General features: G+C 41.6%; 3 protein-coding genes across 5 annotated transcripts in view; 2 read left to right on the forward strand and 1 right to left on the reverse strand.

The window, feature by feature from the left end:
* The first annotated feature begins 365 nt into the window (after window positions 1-365).
* sirt7 (sirtuin 7) lies at window positions 366-16,151 on the forward strand. Of its 2 annotated transcripts, XM_082139752.1 has the most exons (11): window positions 369-565; window positions 1,082-1,219; window positions 2,338-2,442; window positions 3,370-3,440; window positions 3,521-3,593; window positions 5,512-5,610; window positions 6,841-7,077; window positions 12,556-12,636; window positions 12,720-12,826; window positions 14,880-15,083; window positions 15,120-16,151. In XM_082139752.1, exons 1-10 carry the CDS (start codon window positions 452-454, stop codon window positions 15,079-15,081), a joined length of 1,227 nt encoding a protein of 408 aa, XP_081995878.1. In that variant the 5' UTR covers window positions 369-451; the 3' UTR covers window positions 15,082-15,083; window positions 15,120-16,151. The 2 variants fall into 2 exon arrangements, with proteins under 2 accessions (XP_081995879.1, XP_081995878.1); XM_082139753.1 differs by lacking the exons at window positions 14,880-15,083; window positions 15,120-16,151 and adding an exon at window positions 12,947-14,793 and having other exon boundaries at window positions 366-565; window positions 12,720-12,842.
* Window positions 15,615-17,618, reverse strand: rbbp9 (retinoblastoma binding protein 9). The gene is made up of 5 exons (XM_082139769.1): window positions 17,380-17,618; window positions 17,237-17,279; window positions 17,043-17,148; window positions 16,571-16,656; window positions 15,615-16,490 (listed from the first exon to the last, which is right to left on the reverse strand). The coding sequence occupies exons 1-5, from the start codon at window positions 17,473-17,475 to the stop codon at window positions 16,267-16,269; spliced, it is 555 nt and encodes a 184-aa protein (XP_081995895.1). The 5' UTR covers window positions 17,476-17,618; the 3' UTR covers window positions 15,615-16,266.
* Window positions 17,619-18,597: 979 nt separating this feature from the next.
* The window catches only part of arhgef3 (Rho guanine nucleotide exchange factor (GEF) 3), a 63,415-nt gene continuing 60,900 nt past the window's right edge, over window positions 18,598-21,112 (forward strand). For both annotated transcript variants that reach the window (XM_082139735.1, XM_082139736.1), the window contains exon 1: window positions 18,598-18,870. In XM_082139735.1, coding sequence (XP_081995861.1) covers window positions 18,839-18,870 — 32 coding nt within the window. In that variant the 5' untranslated portion in view covers window positions 18,598-18,838. The remainder of the gene's footprint in view (window positions 18,871-21,112) is intronic.

Raw genomic sequence — 21,112 nt, forward strand, 5'->3', positions numbered from 1 at the left:
CACACACAAACGACTGCGACACAGACACAGACACAGACACACACACACACACACACACACACACACACACACACACACACACACACAAACGCACATCAAATATATTGTTTTGTGTGTGTGTGTGTGTGTGTGTGTGTGTGTGTGTGTGTGTGTGTGTGTGTGTGTGTGTGTGTGTGTGTGTGTGTGTGTGTGTGTGTGTGTGTGTGTGTGTGTGTGTGTGTGTGTGTGTGTGTGTGTGTGTGTAACCTTTTAGATTACTTTTTCGGCTACTTTTTAGAGCCACCCAGCTTAAAAAGCTAGTTTGGCCAGGGTGGAAAGTAAATAAATACATTAATTGATTAAAATAAATAAAGTAATTAAGATGATTAAATTGACTTTTTCACGGAAGTCCCGTTTTACCTCGCGATAGCGATAGCGACGCGAGCGGTGACGTCGCCGGTGACGAACGACGATGTCCAGCATGGACGCGAACACAAACAGCGCTGGCTCAGCGCGAGCGGAGAGAAAAGAGCGAGAGAAGGAGAAGATCATCCAGCGAGAGAAACAGCGACACACGGTCAAGACGGTATGAACACTAGATATCATCTTATCCATCTCGTTCACATGAGCGCTAGCGGTAGCGCCTCGAAACACTAGTAAAGCGGTACAGCCGGCGAAACTGCTACCAACGTCACATTTATGTTGTCTGAGGCGTTATTAACGCTCATAACTTCCCCTACCCTTAAAATAATGCAAATATATGTGATAGCACAATCTGATATGTAGCGTTATTCAGCAGAACACCTGTAAAACTAGCTAATGTTCAGTTAAAACCCCACAAACATCGTAGTTTCGACCAAACTGATGGTTTGGTGCCACGAAAAAGAATCAAAATGAAAGCAAGATTTTGAAGTGTTCTTGCAGTGTTTCAGGAGATCTCATGTTATTCATGCCGTTACCGTAGTAACAGTTACTGTAGATGTGGCCGTGACCAGTTGCAGGAACACAAACCCCTTTTTGTGGACCTGGCCTTTGAGTCAGTCTGAACAGAACAGCTGAATCCATGTAAAGCATCAGATAAGAGGTGTGTGTGTGTGCGCAGATCTCTCGGATCCTGCAGAAGAGTGCTGGAGAGCAGACGCAGGAGGAGCGAAGGCTACTACAGGATCATCAGGAGACGGTTCAGGAGCTGAGCCGGAGACAGAGCCGGAGACGCCTCCTCCAGAGCAAACTAGAGGAGGTACAGCTCACACACACACTATACAGCTCACCTCAGTCTCCAAACACTCCTCATCCGCTCACACACACACACTATACAGCTCACTCACACACACTATACAGCTCACTCACACACACACACTCTTACAGCTCACCTCAGTCTCCAAACACTCCTCATCCGCTCACACACACACACACACACACTATACAACTCACTCACACACACTCTACAGCTCACCTCAGTCTCCAAACACTCCTCATCTGCTCACACACACACACTATACAGCTCACTCACACACACACACACTCACACACACTATACAGCTCACTCACACACACTCTACAGCTCACCTCAGTCTCCAAACACTCCTCATCCGCTCACACACACACACTATACAGCACACACACACACACACACACACACACACACACACACACACACTATACAGCTCACTCACACACACTCTACAGCTCACCTCAGTCTCCAAACACTCCTCATCCGCTCACACACACACACACACTATACAGCTCACTCACACACACACACACACTATACAGCTCACTCACACACACTCTACAGCTCACCTCAGTCTCCAAACACTCCTCATCCGCTCACTCACACACACTATACAGCTCACTCACACACACTATACAGCTCACTCACACACACACTATACAGCTCACTCACACACACACTATACAGCTCACTCACACACACACTATACAGCTCACTCACACACACACTATACAGCTCACTCACACACACTATACAGCTCACTCACACACACACACACACACTATACAGCTCACTCACACACACTATACAGCTCACTCACACACACACACACTATACAGCTCACTCACACACACACACACTATACAGCTCACTCACACACACTATACAGCTCACTCACACACACACACACACACACACACACACACTATACAGCTCACTCACACACACTATACAGCTCACTCACACACACACACACACACACACACACTATACAGCTCACTCACACACACTATACAGCTCACTCACACACACACACACACACTATACAGCTCACTCACACACACACTGTACAGCACTTCAGCGTGATTAGGATGTGTCACCTCATGAGTGTGTGTGTGCTGCAGGTGTTTGACGAGGCGGAGAGCCTGAAGAGTAAGGTGAAGCAGCTGGCGGAGGCGCTCCGACAGGCCACACATGTGGTGGTGTACACCGGCGCAGGAATCAGCACTGTACGCCTGACTCCTCTCACTACTGCATGACTGAGTTTGCATGAGAACGTCTCTGTGTTCGGCTGTAAAGAAGAAACCTGAGGTTTCTAGCGTAAATGAGAGTATTTCGAAGAGCGCCTCGTGTGAACGCAAGTGTAGTGGAGAATAAATAACCCAGAGCAGATTACATCATAACCACTGCTGACGCTCCACTGTTTCACTGAGTGTAAAACTACATATATACGCACAGTACAGTCATTTAAAAGTACTAAAGTAAGTCACATTCCTTGAAATGGTTGAATTATTATTAGGACTTTGTGATCCCATATATGCGGAAACATGATTTTGACAGGAACACATCTGGAATATTCCTTCGTTTTGGAGTGATTTTTTTGGGATAAGTTTTATTTATAAATATAAAAAACAACTTTTAAATGATTTCCTAACATTCCCTTACTAACAAGTTGTGATAATCGTACCTTAATCTTACAGTTCAGTCATATATATATATAAGTTAAAAAGCTATTAATTATTAGCAGTGTAATTAATGACATATTTTAACTGTATATCGAGAGGAAAACTGGTCTATCCTGGGTTCTCCGTCATTTAATTTGTTTCCATTATTCTCCATCAGATGGTTATGATTCCTTGCCATAGTTGCCTTTGGCTTGGGGACTAAAGATGTATTATGACTTTTGATCGATGTCTCGATGAAACCCCAGCCGACAGTGATATCCCTGCGTTTTCATGTATGGGAACGGTCGAGTTCATGGGCAAAAAAGTGTTGACGCATTGATGTTTTGTCAAATGTTGGGCTGATTCCCCCAGACACCTGCGAATACTCCTCGGCTCTGCATGAATCATATAGGATATATATATATAAAATCATCCATCTGTGTGTTGTGTCCTGGTTATCAGTAAGTGTGAGTCTTCTGGTGTGTTCCTCAGGCCGCCTCTATCCCAGACTACCGTGGGCCGAACGGGGTGTGGACTCAGCTGCAGAAGGGCCGCTCCGTCAGGTGAAGAAACACTCTCACTGCCCATCATTTCTAAACCATGGCACATGCTAACGTCTGTGTGTGTGTGTGTGTGTCCACAGAACATCAGATCTGAGTCGAGCTGAGCCCACCCTCACACACATGTGCATCTGGCTGCTACACAAAGAGAAGATGGTGTGTGACGAGTTTCTGTGAATACCCTGAGACACTCATGTTAAGCAGGACAATAGCAAAGCTTGGCTTAGCGCTGAAGCATTATATCCAGGGGTGCACATAAGTGGTGCGCAGGTGCGCATGCGCTACCCAATTAAACAATGCGTACCAGATGAATTGCCGCAACCCTCATTTGCGTACCTAAGATTTGGGGATAGACATTTGCACAAAAAGAATAAATAACTTACCGTAGCCTATTTTATAAGTCGCTCCGGAGACGCATATCAGTCAAAAAATGCGCCACGAGGAAGAAAAAACATATAGCCTAAGTCGCACTGGACTAAGTTGCATTTTTTTTGCAATTTATTTCACACAAAAAAAAAAAAAAAAAGTTACAGACAGTTCTCCGTTACGGACGTGAGCGCTCTAAAGCGGCAATAAAATAATGTTTTAAAACTTTCACAGAGACCTCAAACTGAAAGCACAAAGCCTGTCTTTAAATTTAATTTCGTTTTGTATTAATTGTATCTTAATTTTAATCGATGTTTCATCAACCATTTGTCTGGATTTAATAAGAAGTAGCTCAATATAGGCTATTAGAAAATAGATAATCAGGACACGGAGGCGCTGGCGAACCTGGAGCTCGTCTCATAAATGAACCGAAACTCACCGTGGGCCTATAAGGTAGCCTATTGCCTCACAGACCTGAGACATATAGATAGCTTGAAATGTCTACTTTTAAGCAGAACAATTCAAAACGAAAGAAAACAGACTGCGCTGCTTATGTAATTCGTATGAAATGTGCATTTCTCTCTGGCGCTGCGAAGATCGCGAGTCGTCAACTTCATCTGTCTAGCCGACACTGACATAAAAAAATAACTGTTTTATTAGTAAACAATTAAAATGTCTCCTGCTATATGTAACATATCTGCCTGTTCCTTACAAAATACTGACAGTGGGGTATTTTACTGTTTTTTTGTTTGTTTGTTTTTTTTGCAGCTGCGGACATATCTTTTCGACACACACACACAATATTACATAACACTCTGCACTTATGTTTTAAAAAGATAATTTAACATATAAATAACCATTTTTAAATAGCCCACTTAAAGTGTTTATTACAAATAAATGACTAAATGCTAAAAATGAATACATTTTAATGAACAAACATATGCGTTGCATTTACAATTATGTGAAAACCCCCACTTCCCGCGGCCCTGGATAGGTGCGCAATCTGTGGTGTTGGATAGGCTTGCTTTAAAATAGTAACTCTAGTAAGCGCTTTAAAGTTGTCATTTCTTTGGTTTTCAGAGTTAGAAAAGCAGATATTTGCACATTTAATTTCCAGAGCTTGAAACAGTTATGTTATTTTGAAAGTTACAAGGTTTTAAAGATCAGACATTCTGTTGCACTTCTCTTAATTTTCAGTTGAAATTAAAGTTCATGTGAATCATGTCACATGACATTATCCATGCATCCCTCTAATTTGTTCCTCCTGTGAGGTGGGTTAAGGAAAAAATGCATTTGAAAATGTGAGGACCAAGCAACAACTCCAGGTTCTCCCCTGAGAACAAGACCAAAAATGTTATGTGCACCCCTGATTATATCATCTCCCAACATTATAGAAAAAATTGGATTTGTAGTACATCGTACTTGACCTGCATGCACTCACGTACACACAACATGAAAACTGTTATCGCACAGATCTATACAGAACGTTCGGTATAGAAGAATGCAGATACTCATGTTGGCTTATATATACTATATAGCAAATCTCAACTACTTAACATATAAACCATGTTATTGCCCAGCTCTGAATGCGACATGAAGATGATATAAACATTAACATCATGATTTTCTTTTGATGCTGCTTGGAAAGCATGTGTGTTCTGCCAAGCGCTGTACAGATAGACTTGAGAGTGTGTGTGTGTGTGTGCAGGTTCAGCACGTGGTGTCGCAGAACTGTGACGGGCTTCACCTGCGCAGCGGCTTGCCCAGACACGCTCTCTCTGAACTCCACGGGAACATGTTCATTGAGGTCAGTGACATCTCCAATGCTTCATCAGTCATAAATGGAGATCATATGTGACCCTGAATCACAAAACCAGTCACATGTCACACGGGTATATTTGTGGCAGTAGCCAGCAGTACATTGTATGGGTCAAAATTATAGATCTTTATTTTATTTTTCTGGTCAATTTTGAGATTTTGGGCTGTTTGTCTTCAACATCATGTCTTCTTTCAGACTTGTGGTGGAAAAAAAAAAGTAAAAAATGGTAATTTCCTTTTTTATCAGCAACCAATCGAGAAAGTACAATGGGGCGTTGTCTCATTGGCTGATTTCTGACAACGTGATTCTGTTAGTGTGTGTTTTTGACTGGGGTTCTGTTCAGTTGAAGGCCATAAATGCTGTGTTTTAGGTGGTTTGTATTGTTGATTGCTAATGATTTGATAAGATATTGTGTCTGTAAATAGTTGTTTCGACAAAAAAAAGTATGAATTTTTACAATACAAATCTTTAAAGGCCGTTTCCTCAAAATGGGTTTTTCCTCATACTCTGAGCCAGAAACCTCCACTTCAGCAGCTCTTACACTCCACAACTTTACAGTTGTAGTCCTATCTATATTCTTAAGGTTTTTACAGAAGGGGTTTGTTCATATATCATTCAGATTCTGATTTCTACAACATTTTATACCTAAAACGGGGCGAAAATGGATTTGTTATGGCTGTTGACAGTTTTTTTCTGTGATAAAAAGAGATATCCAAAATCCCCTCTGTAAAAACCTTTGACTCTAATGACTCTTGAATCTGGCTTTATCTGATGTTCAGATTTCTCTTCTGGAAATATATGCAAATTAGCGCATATTTAATAAGAATACCTAATTTGCATATTTAAACATAAATATTCTAAAAACTTTATTTTCTCAATGTTTCGACTTTTTTGCACGCTCAGATTCCAGATGTTCAATAGTTGTATCTCGGCCAAATATTCTATCCTAACAAACCATACATCAGTGGAAAGCTTTTTTATTCAGCTTTCAGATGATGTATAAATCTCAATTTAAAAAAATTGACCCTTGTGACTGGTTTTGTGGTCCAGGGTCACATATGTCTGGATTCACTTGTTTTAAAGGGTAGAATAAAGATGAGTTTTCCAACCTGTTTTAGAGTTTAAAAAAATGTAATTTACAATCCGTTCCTGTAATATCAGACTTGTTTCTGTATTTCCCCCGTCTTCTGAGCCTCTTCTCCTCCCTGTGTCCCGCAGGTGTGCTCGTCCTGCTCTCCGCCGCGAGAGCTGATCCGTGTGTTTGACGTGACGGAGCGCACGGCTCTTCACAGGCACGGCACGGGCCGCCGGTGTCCGCACTGCGGGGGGGAGCTGAGGGACACCATCGTGCACTTCGGGGAGCGCGGGACCCTGGAGCAGCCGCTGAACTGGAGCGGGGCGGCGCAGGCGGCGGAGCGGGCCGACCTCATCCTCTGCCTCGGCTCCAGTCTCAAGGTGCGGCTCAACCGGTGCAACCAGCGTGTGTCTGACCTCACACCGGGCCCTAACCAGACGCCATAGCATTCCAGCGACCAATCATTTATCTGTCCACACCAGATGCGACGCGACTATGGGACGCGATAGAGTCCGCGATTAAACACACAGCCCATCAGAAGAGCGTGAGTGAGTGGGCTCTCTCGGCAAACTAAACTGATAAGTTAGTTTAACATTATTAAAAATACATACTGAGCTACTGAAACAATCTGGTCATAGAATACACTTGTCTGTTAATAGGCGGCTGCATATATGGAAAAAAAACACCTAACCCTAAAAAAATTCTAACAAAAGGTTTCTCAGCTGTTTTTTGTGGTATTAGGTGTCCTTAATAACATACTAAAAGTTTACCAAAATTTGACCACTAGAAAGGTGTAATTTTCAAGATGGCGTCCAAGATGGGCAGGAAGCCCTTAAAATATCCTAACTCCTTCATTATTTGACCTAGCCAAGTAATCTTGGTGTCTAACCCCATGTTTTCTGGGTCTATGAATCCATTGGACTTGTCTGCACTGACATGATTACATACTTATGGAATACATGATTTTGTGAGATAACTGTAAGGTTTTATCTTTGTTTGGGGTGAACCAGAGATGTAAACGATTTAGCCTGTGTCATGTAACTCCTACTCAGTACGTGTTTTTGGACACATACCCTTTTTTGGCTAAAACACAGACTTGCCATTCAATGTAAAAGTTATTGCACCCAAAAGTAACTTAAATTGGAGTTGTATAACTTTGATCATAAACAACTCTGAATTAGCCCGAACAGAGGCCTGTGTGTGAACCCTCTAAAATGGTCACTCGTTTCAATTTGAATAAGGTAATACATATGTAATACATCCTCTATAGATGTTTTTGAGTATAAAGGTGGCATTATACTAAACCTCAGGTTAGATATGCCTTTGGGGGAAAGGCGTATCAGAATCGGATCCTTCCATTTGGTCCAGCTTTGGCTCCGCGGACATTCTCCAAGTGCATGGATGCAGCTCTGGCCCCCTTGAGGCTCCTGGGCATCCGTGTACTAAATTATCTAGACGACTAGCTCATTCTGGCTCATTCCAGAGAGTTGGTGTTTCGTCACAGGGACGTCATTCTCCACCACCTCCGGTCTCAGGTTGAATGCTCTTAACTCCTTCTCAGCAGACCACTTTCCTGGGTTGTCCAACTCGATTCTCTCTCGATGCAGGCCCGTCTGGCCCCTGCTCGAGTTTCCAGTCTCCGTGCGTGCTTTGCCCGTTTCAGGCTCGGCCATCATGTAGCGGTGGGCATATGTCGCAGGCTTCTGGGGCTAGGCCCTGTCTAGGCCCTTGGGTCTCCCTCATATGAGACCATTCCTGTGCTGGATGAAACTCAGGGCAATGAGGCAATCGCTAGCGACAGTGGCGTCTGGTCTTCCCGCTGATGTTTGGGAGACCATTGATAACGCTCGTGCGCCTTCTACTAGACTGCTGTATTTCTCTAAATGCAAGGTTTTTGAGTCTTGGCTCATGCAGGGGACCCTGTCAGCTGCCCGGTCAGTTCAGTGCTGGAATTCCTGCAGGATAAATTTGTCGCTGGAGTGGCTGCAACTACCTTGAGAGTTTATGTCAGCTATCGCTGCCTATCGGGAGTCAGACGAGGTCCCCTTAGGTAAACACTGTCTGGTCTCCTTGTTTAAGCGTGGAGTTAGACACTTGAGGCCTGCACGTCCTGTTAGTGTCCCCACCTGGGATTTATCAGTTGTTCTGGAGGGGCTATTAGAGCCTTCCTTTGAACCCTTGGAGTCAGCTCCGGACCGGATTCTTACTCACTTTTGTTAGCGTTGGCCTCTCTCAAGCGCGTGGGGGATCTGCAGGCTCTTTCTGTGAGTGAGCCTTGAATGGAGTTTGCCCCAGGTCTTGTGAAAGTGTTTCCATGGCCTAGACCTGGTTATGTCACCAAAGTTTTGTCCGCGTCATTCCGCTCTCACGTTGCGCCACTTAGGAGGCCATCACGCCACTGAGCGCCATCAGCCAATGAATTGGTGTGATTCTATACGGGTTCAGACAATCAGCACATGCCTTCACGTGGCAGCCCTGTTTTGACTAATTTGACAGTACCACACAGTTCTAATGAATTTATTCTTTATTGGAATCAAAAGAATGGTTATGAACCACAGAAACCACCAACACTAGGCAAAATGATATGAGAAAGGAGAAATATGCAATTACTTAAGGCGAGACACGGCAGGCAAAAGCATCGTTTTTTTTTTCACTGGTCAATTTTGGGATATTTGTCTTCAATAACATGTCTTCTTTCAGACTTGTGGCGAAAAAGAGTCTGAAATACACATTTAGGTCTTTATTTTACTACACTTTGTCTGTTTGCATCTGTAGATTTCTCATAAATTCAACAAAAGTTGGCGTTCTAAATCATCCCACTGCTCCGCGATTGCTGGAGCACCCTGTCATCACATACACCGTAATTTTTTTCCCATCTACTATGTGAACACAATGAAAAAATTATTTTGAACCTGGCTTTATCCATTTTTTTTTATATATATATATATATATATATATATATATATATATATATATATGCAAATAAGTGCATATTTAATTAGATAATGACTAATTTGCATATTTAAACATTCAATTACAGAAAACTTGTAATACTTTTTTTTCTCATCTTAATGTAGACAATCAACTGGGAAAGTTTCATGGTGATATCTGCTAGTTAAAATTTTTACCCTATTCACCTGTAGTGTCTCGCCTTAAGGGAAACTTTACTTATTTTTCGCATAAATATGCTTGTAACCAATTGCTTTAATATATAATTGTGCTTGTAATCACTTATCTATCATGCAAATATGTTCATTAGAATATTACATGGCCCAAACATGTATCAGGCACCAGTATTCCTGGTCTAGGAGGAATACAAAGGAGTAATGGTCATTTTAAGGGTCCTGACGGCCGCTATTGAAAGTGACTCTCAACTTTGGTAAACTTTTAGTATGTTTTAAAGTACATCTGATACTACTATAAACCACTGAGAAACCTTTTGTTAGAATTTTTTTGGGGTCAAGCCATATTTGCAGCTGACTATAACAGTGAGTCGACAGTTTGAACATTCTCGTTTACTTTTATTTATATTGAAGATATGAGGTATTGTCCATTGTTGCATACGGCTATAAAAGACACACACAATGATATTCAAACTCACACAGATGCCCAAGTAGCCGTGCTTCGCCTTCTGAGAATATAGTTCCCAGTATGTATACGGTTAGAGGATGGCTGTGTCTCATGTGACCTTGTTATTCGTACACGCTGTGACTATACAAATCACAACATGTAAATAGGAAAATGTTGGCGTTATTTTGTCACTTATTGGGAGCAGTAGGCCTATGCTAGCTGGAGCCGTTTACCTCCAGTCTTTGTGCTAAGCTAGGCTAGCGGTGGGTGCGTCAGACAGAGTTACAGCACGCACGGAGATGAGAAGGGTATGTGTGGACTTATCTAACTCTGGGGGATAAGGTGAATAAGCTAAAGTCCCAAAATGTCTGCGTGTTCTTTCAAATTAAAGCACATAAACAGTACCTGAGATTATCATACTTTCTGTTGTTTGGTTCAGCGCGTCTGGTTAGGACAAAACTCTGATGAACATGGAAAGACACCTACTCGCGTGTCGCGGCGCGTCTGGTTAGCACACGGTGTTAGGCTGCACACGGATTAAACATGACGTTGTTTGGAGTCATTGCTTGATATTTTTTCCTTGTGTTATTTGAGCCTACACTGGATATAGATCATCTGTTAAAACTGCTTTTTCTTTTGTGATGTAAAAAATGAAACAAAGATAAATCATTTAAGAAAATTGGTTAATGTTCATAATATGACATTAAATGGCAATCTTTGTGGGCAAACGTGTCGCCCTCGCCTTGTGGTGGCTTGGAATCTCAAGAGGACTCGGATATACGTGTTCAGTCACTGGTCCAGATATCGACTCTATATCTGATTTGAACCCGCATTTGGAAGTGGCTCAGAATGGATGCGGAAAAATTGGATCTTGCGCAGGTTTTTGTGTTTACACCATAGACAGTATAAAACAATGGACGAAGTGTGTTTCTGAAGGGCATTTTTGAAGCCCAAAGTGGGCGGAGTCGGCCGTCGCCATCGTGGCAGCGTCACTCCCGGATAAACGAAAATGTGCAGCGAGGCGGATTAGCTGAGGTGACGTGACGCTAACAGACAGCAGACAAATGGCTAGTAGTGAAGCAGCGGCTAGTAGAATCCACCTGTCACTCAAGTGGCCACGCCTTTAAATATGCAGAACTTTAAGACTTAATATGATTTAAACGGATGAGTTATACAAAAATTCTCCCCCCTCACTGTCGTCATGACGGGCAAAATTAGCTATATAGACCAAAACCACTTTTTGTACCCGGCGGTAAACATATATTTTTCTGCTGTAAAGTTGGGCATTTTAACATGGGAGTCAATGGGATTGACTCTCTTTTGCAGCCGGTCTCTAGTGGCCAGTTGATGAACTGCAGTTTAAGTCACTTCAGTGTTGGATTCAAGAGAGACGGGAAGGTTGCCGCTTGGTTTACACACGTGCAACAAATTCCGATAAAAAAATCGGACTTTTTGTGCCAGGGTAAATGAAACCAAAGAGTTATGATATTGCTGAAAGATATTGCTTACCACAAAAAAAATTCACAAGACTGAAGACAGTCATCAACAAGTGACATTATCAAGAACACAGACTTTATGAAGAACAGGGCGTCCCTCCAAAATTGATGAGAAGACAGAGAGAAAACTGGTCAGGGAGGCTGTCAACAGGCCACATGGTCAGCTGACTGCTTCAGGACAGATATCCCCCATATTCTCCATCTGTCTGGGCTATGGGGCCTGTGGGAAGACGAAAACCTTTCTGACTAACAATAACCCTGGGTAAACTTAGCAGAAACATATATCCAGTCTTTCAAAACCATGTGTAAAAATGTGTTGCGGTCTGATGAGATATTTTGTCCAAATCTGTGAAAGGTATGTTTGGCTCATAAGTAGAAGAACAGCAAATCTGTGGAGGAGCATCATCACGCTTCAGGCTGCTTTTCCTCAGCCGGGACTCGGGCTTTTGTGCTTCAGGGACCAGAACCTTCACCTTTCAGCTTCACAGCGATCCAGAACTGATCCTGTAGAGAGTCTGTGAGGGCCTGAAGAGGAGATGCTCTCGCTATCATACACATCTGGAGCCTCTGAGCAAAGAAGAGTGAAGAAACACTCCTGTCCACACAGACTGCTGTGATCAAATCTGATTATCTTTGTTTCAGTTTTTACATCATAACCAGCTGTTTTATATCCACTGTAAGCGGTAACAGATGTTAACACAACATCTATCATGTAGTCAAAATGCATTTGTTTTATAATCAGTGTTTGATTTGATGGAGTGATTGCTGTGGTGTGGTGTGTGTGTCCGTCAGGTGCTGAAGAAGTACTCCTGCTTGTGGTGCATGAACAGGCCAGCCAACAAAAGACCCAAGCTGTACATTGTGAATCTTCAGGTATACCTTCCCCTCCACACAGCTGCTCATAACCTCAGTCGACATGCTTTGACAGCGTGGGGTGTTTTCCTCGTTTATTTCAGTGGACACCGAAAGATAACTTGGCCACTCTGAAGATCCATGGGAAGTGTGATGCAGTGATGGCTCTTCTCATGCAGGAGCTGGGTTTGGAAGTCCCTGTTTACAACAGGTGAGACCCATAACTGGTAAAACACTGTTTGAATGCCATAACATGAGCGTTGTGGTGATGCACTGAAATTTCACCATACGAAAACATGTGGCTGAACCTGTTTTGAAGGGCCGAGAGCAGTAGCCGCGTTTCCATTACCCTTCAAATTGTGCAATTTGAAAATGCGAATTGAAAATACGCCCAATGGAAACACGTCAATTTCGCAAAAACTCCCATTTATCGCAAAAAAGTTTTTCCGCTCGCATGAGGACGTTTTTCAGGCAATTCGAAAAAGTAATATTGCGCAAAACTGCAATGGAAACAGTTTTTGCGCATTTCCAGGTCACCTGACGTAGATGACGCGGTGGGTTTGGACAGAATACGAGACAGAGTTCTTTATTAAATTCATATAAGACAAAAGAATTACAGGAATAATGGATTCTAAACCTCAAATAAATGCCACAATCAAGACCTCGAAGCAGATCTGAGGGAGAAACACCCAGAAACTCCTCATATGTGCCGCTCACAGTACAAGGGTCTTTCCTCACCATTAATGCTTGGAAAACACGCCTACGTTTCCTTCCATTAATAATAATAAAGTCTAGTGCGGTGGCTGTGATATATATATATAAACTTACCAACGTCCGTTGCCATGATTTTTTAAATGACTTATCGCGAGAGGAAAAAATAAAGTTTTAGTCGCATGACATCGGTTAATGGAAACACCGTCATTTCGCAATCGTTTTTTTATCGATATTTAGAAAAAAATCTTTAACGTTTTGCACAAATCTTTAATGGAAACGCGCCTATTGACCAGAGCGGTGACGTTTCATTAGCGCTTCTCTAATGGCACGTTTTGACTGTCGTACTGTAGATGCGCTACACCCAGTGTCAGCTGTAGATACTAGACCATACCGATATTTCCATTTAATTCATCTTCATTCTGATGAAATGAGATCTTGTAGTCTATGCTGCTTTCAGTCGATCGATGACCTACAATCCAGGCATATTTTTTGTTTAGTTACATTTGATGATATAATGTCTGTGCTTTCAAATTCTGGAAACTTTATAATGAAATTTGAAGAGTCAGTGTGGTTTTGATCCTCTTTAATGTGGCGAGATCAGTCACTCAACACGTAAACCCAATTAAAAATGATTATCTGTGAATCAATAGTGCAGCAATGCCACTGTCCAAACAAGGAGAGGCCAAATCTGTGTGTGGAAATTATTCAGCCATTCCTGATTGGTGGATTCCTAATGAAACAACTAATCCGACCTTTAGTTATGCAATAAAGTGAGAGAAGCTGTGCTATACTGTGAATATCCTCAATATCTGCTTTCTGGTTTTATAGTCCTTTATTATGAGAACTTCAGAAAGTCTTTTTATATACATTTTTTGAACATAAAATGAAATTTCCAGCTGAAACTGTTATAAATCTCGAATGCTTTGGAGCACAGATTGAAGTTTGGTCTCTTTTTACAGAGGAGAGACACAGGAGATTATTGTGAAACTAAAACATGACATAGAAGTTTAAGTTTATTGTGAAAAATTTACAAAAATACTATTTTTAAGTTTTATATGTTATATTATACATTTATTAAATCGTAAATCTAAAGCCGTTCCATATTTGAGGCTGATATGTGTCAGTAAACGAGCGTTCGGTGAGATTGTGATGGTGCAGTACCAAACGCTTCCTCTAGAGGAAATTCATCTCGCGTTCGTTTCCAATTTCCAAAATTCTAAGAAACCAAAATGCTACATTTTTCAGTCAAATGTGAGCGAACAGGACCAGAGGACCAAGGCAAATTATATTATTCATAATATAACATGGCCTCAAGCCTGATTGCTTTTAATACTTTTACATTTCTGCATTTGACAGACGCTTTAATCCAGAGCGACATGCATTGGATTCAAGGTTTACATTGATCAGTTCTTGCCTTCCATGCGAATCGAACACATGACCTTGCCATGCTTTGTTAAAGCTACTGGAAAGCTTTTTATTAAATATTACTAATGACCAATGTATTACAGACATATATGTTCATCTAAAGCTGCTATTTTGATAAATCTCAGATCACAAGACCCCATCTTCAGCTTGGCTAAAGCGCTGGGTCCACATGAGCAGGAGAGTCACTCTCGTGAGGAGATAGCGCCCCCTGCTGCTGTGGAGGAGGACTCGCATGACGCGCAGACTCAAGGCCAAGGCCCCGCGCTCCAGGGAGGATGGTTCGGGAGAGGCTACTCTAAAGCCAGGAGGAAGAAGAAGACCTTATAGTTCCCACACACACACACACACACACACACACACACACACACACACACCGGACACTGGGAGCTTCACACTCGCTGCTTGCAGAAATGTTTCTGATGACTGTGTGAGGTGATGGAGAACTGCTTTTCTGGACACGTATAGCTGTGTGTCTCTGACAATAACAAGGGAAAGGTTTATTTGTGAGCCGTTTGACTGGTTTACATTATGGTTTGGTTTTGATAAACGCACTTTACTTCCAATCTCAGGTTTATAGAGTAATCAATATGTGATTCTCATGACAGCAGTTTTATGAGATACCTCTTTTTGTTGCCATTTTATTTTATTAAAAATTGTCATTTACTCACCCATGTCGTTTCAAACCCTGTGGAACTCACACACACACGCAGTTTTGCATTTTGAGCAAAAAAAAGTACCATAAAAGTCCATACAAAGTCTTCTGAAGCCGTACAGTTGCTTTGCATGACAGGAAGAATAAAACTGTTGTTATAAAGAACAGTGTGAACTACTTTGCAGGAAGACACGTGTAAGAACATGTGGAAGAGTAAAATAAACATTTTTATTTTGGGTGAACTTTATAGAATATAGTTGTTTACAAGAAGTCATTGTTACTGGATTGAGTAAAAAGTAATGCTTTATTTCAGTCCACTATAAAAGAATAAGACATACCATTCCTCGACAACATAAGAGAAGGTGTGTATTTTAATCAAATATTTATTTAGACTTTTAACAAATGGTGCTAAAACTGATTAGAACCAGAACTGTACTCTTTTCTGTCCAAATACAGGACTTTATCTGTCCATGTGAGGAATACAACCTCATGTTAGTATAATTGTAATAACCAGAGCGGAGATAAATGTTTGTACAGTGTTATGGATGTTGTTTGTGTTTGAGAACAACTGCTGTAAGTGCCATTACTTTTTTGATTTTGTATCGATCACTATGTTTTGTCCAGGTTTACATGGGTGTTTTATTTCAGACGTTTGATTTTCTGTAAAGAAAACTTGATTCAACATGTACTGAAAATCCTGTTCCCAATTCAGCCACAATAATAAATTGTCTTCACTTCTTGTAAAGTACTTTCTTTTCTTTTTTTTTTGGCCCCCGAGAAATAAAGCTATGACGATAAAGCACATCAATAGTATATTTCAAATACACACCGGATTAAGGGTAATTTCTTTGTGTGTGTGTTTAGCTTTTGGCTTTGAGCTTTCTGATTGCGTCGATGAGCTCTGGGAAGGCTGTGTTCTGGAAGTGTCCACGGTCTGTGTACTTGTATAAATCTGTCTTGAGGTTATCAGCCACTTCTCGTTGCTCAGCCCAGGGCAGAAACGGGTCGTCTGTAGATCCGAACTGAAGGATGTACTTCACGTTTGTTCTTATCTTTTCCCATTCCCATGGCCGGCTGAAATATCCTGAGCGTAATAAGAGAAGGCACATCATCACACACTGACGACCACTGATGCCATGATGAGGGATTAGTATTCAAACTCACCGCTCTCACGTTCATTCTCATCTCCCAGATCGGATGTGTACGCGCCTACCAGAATAATGGCAAACACTCGGTGTGTTTCTGCATACCTGTCCAAGCACACCACAAACAAGCAATCATGTAGTTTATAGAGTGATAGTGATTGTCAAGTAGTGATAGAAATTATCACACACACACACAGATGTGTCTCTGATTGTTTTACTCTCCAACTCATTTTGAAGGGATCAATCCTACTCAATTCAGGTAAAATGATGAATCACTCATGATCAATGAGATTATTCAGCTAAGTCATTGAACTCGATGTGACTCGAATCATTAGGGGGGGGGGAAACAAATAAGTGTAAATAAATACATTTGATAGGTTAATTTAATAAGTAAGCACAGAGCTAACTTGCTGGGAAACATTGTGCTCACAGATGAATCGGATCATTTTGAACACGAATCAAATGATTCACATGAGTCGCGAGTCGAGTACCTCATGGCTGCCGCAGCTCCTGAACTGTGTCCGATGATGAGGGTTTCTTCATCACATCTCAGATCCTTCTCCATGAACGGCAGCCAGATGCTCTCTCTCGCAGTCACTGGCAGGTTACATATCACATTTTACTATAATACCACAAACATATGTCCCATGAAAAGTGATGTATATGTGATGTGAGTTTGAACTACCAGGATCTGGCATGTTTTTCAGCGCGCATGACACATCTGGAATCTGTAACAGTGGTGCAGCGTTTAATATCCGGGCTGAAATGTAACCTGACTGTCATTATAACAGTTGAACGGATTTCAGTCTCTTGTTGAAGTCATCATACCTCGTTTATTCGTTTGTTTGCCCATCCATACCAGTTACAGTGCTCGACATCCCCTGCTCCGTTTCCCGGCACGATCACAGCTCTCTTCAGAGGCATTTACAACAGCAAAGCTTCAGCTCCTCGCGGAAATAAACACGACTGACTCGTGTGTGTGTGTCGAACTATTGCTGCGTTCCAGTCCAAAATTCGCTAACTTTCCTCTGTCTTGTTCACTCGGATGTACATCATTGCTTACGTTGCAGGAGTGCCCCCTACTGGCGGACACTGCAATGGGCTGAACTGGAACGTCCTAACCCTTGATCACTTGGAATCAGCTGTAGAGTTTATTTATTTATTTATTTATTTATTTATTTTTCCCTTCAAGAATTTGTTTAATGCAGCATCCAAATGTTTAAAGGTGTGTTTGGGTTGTTTTAAATAAATAAAAATAGAATTAATATATCATAGAGTTGTTTGTTGTGGTGGTGATTATGAGATCTGTGGTGACAAATGTATTTTTAATAGTTTTTTTTCACTAGCTGTCTTTGTGATAGAGGCAGGAAGTAATGGAGTTTAGAATAGCTAAGCAAATAAGACTTCTTCACCTCTTTAAACATTAATTCTTAAAACAATAATGTTTGTTAATATATTTGTAAACACCTTCTCTTTTTTTAAATTGGTGTTTGGTAAAAGTAGCGATGTTCCTGAAGCGTCGCAAGGGGGCGTAACGTTACTGATAACGCACACTAGCTTACTACTCTTACTACTCTTACTCTTACTACTCTTACTCTTACTACTCTTACTACTCTTACTGTTTCTGCCAGAGAAAGACATGCTGGAAGTAACACTAGTAGGCTATATAGGCTACTATAGTAGCCTATGCGTTATATCTGTTTATAACGTTAAATCTGCTAACCCATTATAAGGATTGACATGGCCTATTACATGTACAAATTTAATGATAAATAATGTTACAGTGAAACATATGGTACAATTATCTGAAACACATTTCTAGTGTTTCATGGATGCAGTAAACCTCTAAAAGAGAGCATAACGATCCATGTCTGCTCCTGACAGGGTTTAGTGGGACAGATCCTGTCATCCGTAAACCAAACCTCTCCCATCCGACCGAACTGAAGAGAGGAGGAGTGTGTGTGTGTGTGTGTGTGTGTGTGTGTGTGTGTGTGTGTGTGTGTGTGTGTGTGTGTGTGTGCGCGCGCGCGCGCGCGCGCTCCTGGCGTGTCACAACAGTACAAACGAGGAATAGGAGACCGCTAACATTCTCCCTCAAATCAAAGTCTGATGCGAAGCGGTTTCATTTGATACTTTTACATGTTTTTGTGAAGCTATGCGAAACACGCGTGTATGTGAGCACGTGAGTGTGTGTAAGTGAGTGTGTGTTAGTCAGCTGTATCGATCTGATGAACGACTGATGGTGTGAAGTGAAGTTCTGCTCTGACTGGATATATCTACAGACTCAATGCAGAGTGTCGGAGCAGAGGAAACATCAGGGTGAGTACAAATACCTCATCAGATAAAGACAACATATTACTGGCCGATATCTAGATTGTCAAAATGGACAAATATGTCCAGGCTATTTATTAATTTAAAGGCTTCACTGATAACAAAAATATGTTCTAAGAATGTTTCGCTAACGTTCCCATAACGTTGTTCACGCAACGTTGTGAGGAAAAACGCCCAATGAACGTTTTGAAAGCATTTTTAAAGTCCAGATAACTTTGAACACATTCTTCATTAGTGTTGCTAGTAGAACGTTATTTGTCCAGAACCAATTGTTCTCCGTTAACGCGTACATCTGTCACTCCTGACCAATATAGGCTACTTGGCTTTTTGGATGATCAAAGAAAAAGTTTGTCTTTAATTATCTTTTGCGCTTGCTAATTAAATTATTTATAGCTTGACTCAAGAAAACGGATCTTATACCGCATAGACTGCATTGAAAAATGAACATTTAAAAGATCATTTAAATGTAAAAAATATATACAGATTATTCATCTGTCTCTCTCTGTACACTCTGTCCTTCACTGCATGTCACTGCTGAACCTGTTCTATAGCTTTTCACGTGTCTGCAAACATAACATGATGGAATGCTGTTTTTCTGTCGCTGTTTTTATTGCAGTAAAAATGTTTCTTGCTGGTCTTGCAAGGCTTTGTTTGTTGCGGTCTCTAGGTTTGTTTGGTCAGTTTCTGGACTTGGTTTCAGACTCATGCAGGAGCTGGTTCTCAGTTCTGTATGATTCGACGTGTGAGAGTCTGTCATGACAGCTGTGGCCGCGGACAGGACTATACTTTTATGCCCTGTATATTTAGATACCGCAACAGATGTCTCAGTGACCTGGTGGGGTTCAAAAGTCAGTCTGTCTATAAAGATATGATGTTGTCAGCCAGAAGGACAGATGAACACTGATCACTGGTCAGGAGACAGCAGATCGCTCACCTGTCGAGTGTGTTGGACCCCATGAGGTCAGTCTATATGTGTGAATATCCACGACTAGCAGGTTTTCTGGTTTTGTCTAACCAGAGATGAGACCGGGACGGGTGAGGAGTGCAGCGAAGCGTGCCGAGTCATAATCCCCACGCTAATGCTGGATGAATGTGTTCAGAATAACCTTCTGACCAGCCCTGATCCTCACGGCCCTCTTCCTTGGTGGGATTAGGGAAGTTTTCTTTGGTCTTTTCATGGCAAACCCAGGCCAGGTTCTACAAATGTGTGTGATTCCCATCGCACTGTTTCTCTCCCACCCTATATATCTCATAGAGCTCACGATTATGTGTGTTATGTGAATGATGATCTCAGTTGTGTGAATGAAGAGCACTGTAGGTTGTGTTTTAGGTGACAGGTGCCAACGTGAATATCACATGGTCTTAGTGATCTTAGTTATCTTCTCCAATAAGGAATAACTGAGAAAAATTTTGTCATTATTTACTCTTTACCCAACATGTCATCATTTTCTTAAAATATACTTTGCATCATCGCACGCCCTGATTTTGCTGAGTTAGACGCGTTGCTGGGTCAACATATTTTGTTGATCCTGGAGCAACATTCTGGTCTGGAAACCCTATCCCTGCCCCTAAACCTAACCTTATCCTTAAAACTACAGCGAATAGAAGCACCTAACTCTGGTTGTAAGCCTGAACTTGACATAAACTTTAAACTTGTCCCTCAAATCTGATTGGTTCTGCTTGCAGCATCACCTCATCTCTCAGAGAGTCTGAAAACAGTTCGATAGTCTCTTTAAACCCCTCCCCTCCTAAACCACTGCTGTGATTGGTCAGATGGCTCAGTCTGCTGTGATTGGTCTACTCTGCTATGATTGGTCAGATGGCTCAGTCTGTTGTGACTGGTCTACTCTACTCTGATTGGTCAGATGGCTCAGTCTGTTGTGATTGGTCTACTCTACTCTGATTGGTCAGATGACCCAGTCTGTTGTGATTGGTCTACTCTGCTCTGATTGGTCAGATGACCCAGTCTGTTGTGATTTGTCTACTGTGCTTTGATTGGTCATATGGCCCAGTCTGTTGTGATTGGTCTACTCTGCTCTGATTGGTCAGATGGCTCAGTCTGTTGTGATTGGCCTACTCCACTCTGCTCTGATTGGTCGATCGCTTACAGCGGTGAAAAAACGAAACAATTATATTTTTTATAAATTCTCTATTTTTGTTCATCCATTGAAATTCAAAAAGTACATAAAGACTGGTTTAATTCAAGTCTTCTAAACAGACACAATCACTT

Source organism: Leuciscus leuciscus (genome assembly GCF_965113295.1).
Source record: "Leuciscus leuciscus genome assembly, chromosome: 15".
Classification (NCBI taxonomy): domain Eukaryota; kingdom Metazoa; phylum Chordata; class Actinopteri; order Cypriniformes; family Leuciscidae; genus Leuciscus; species Leuciscus leuciscus.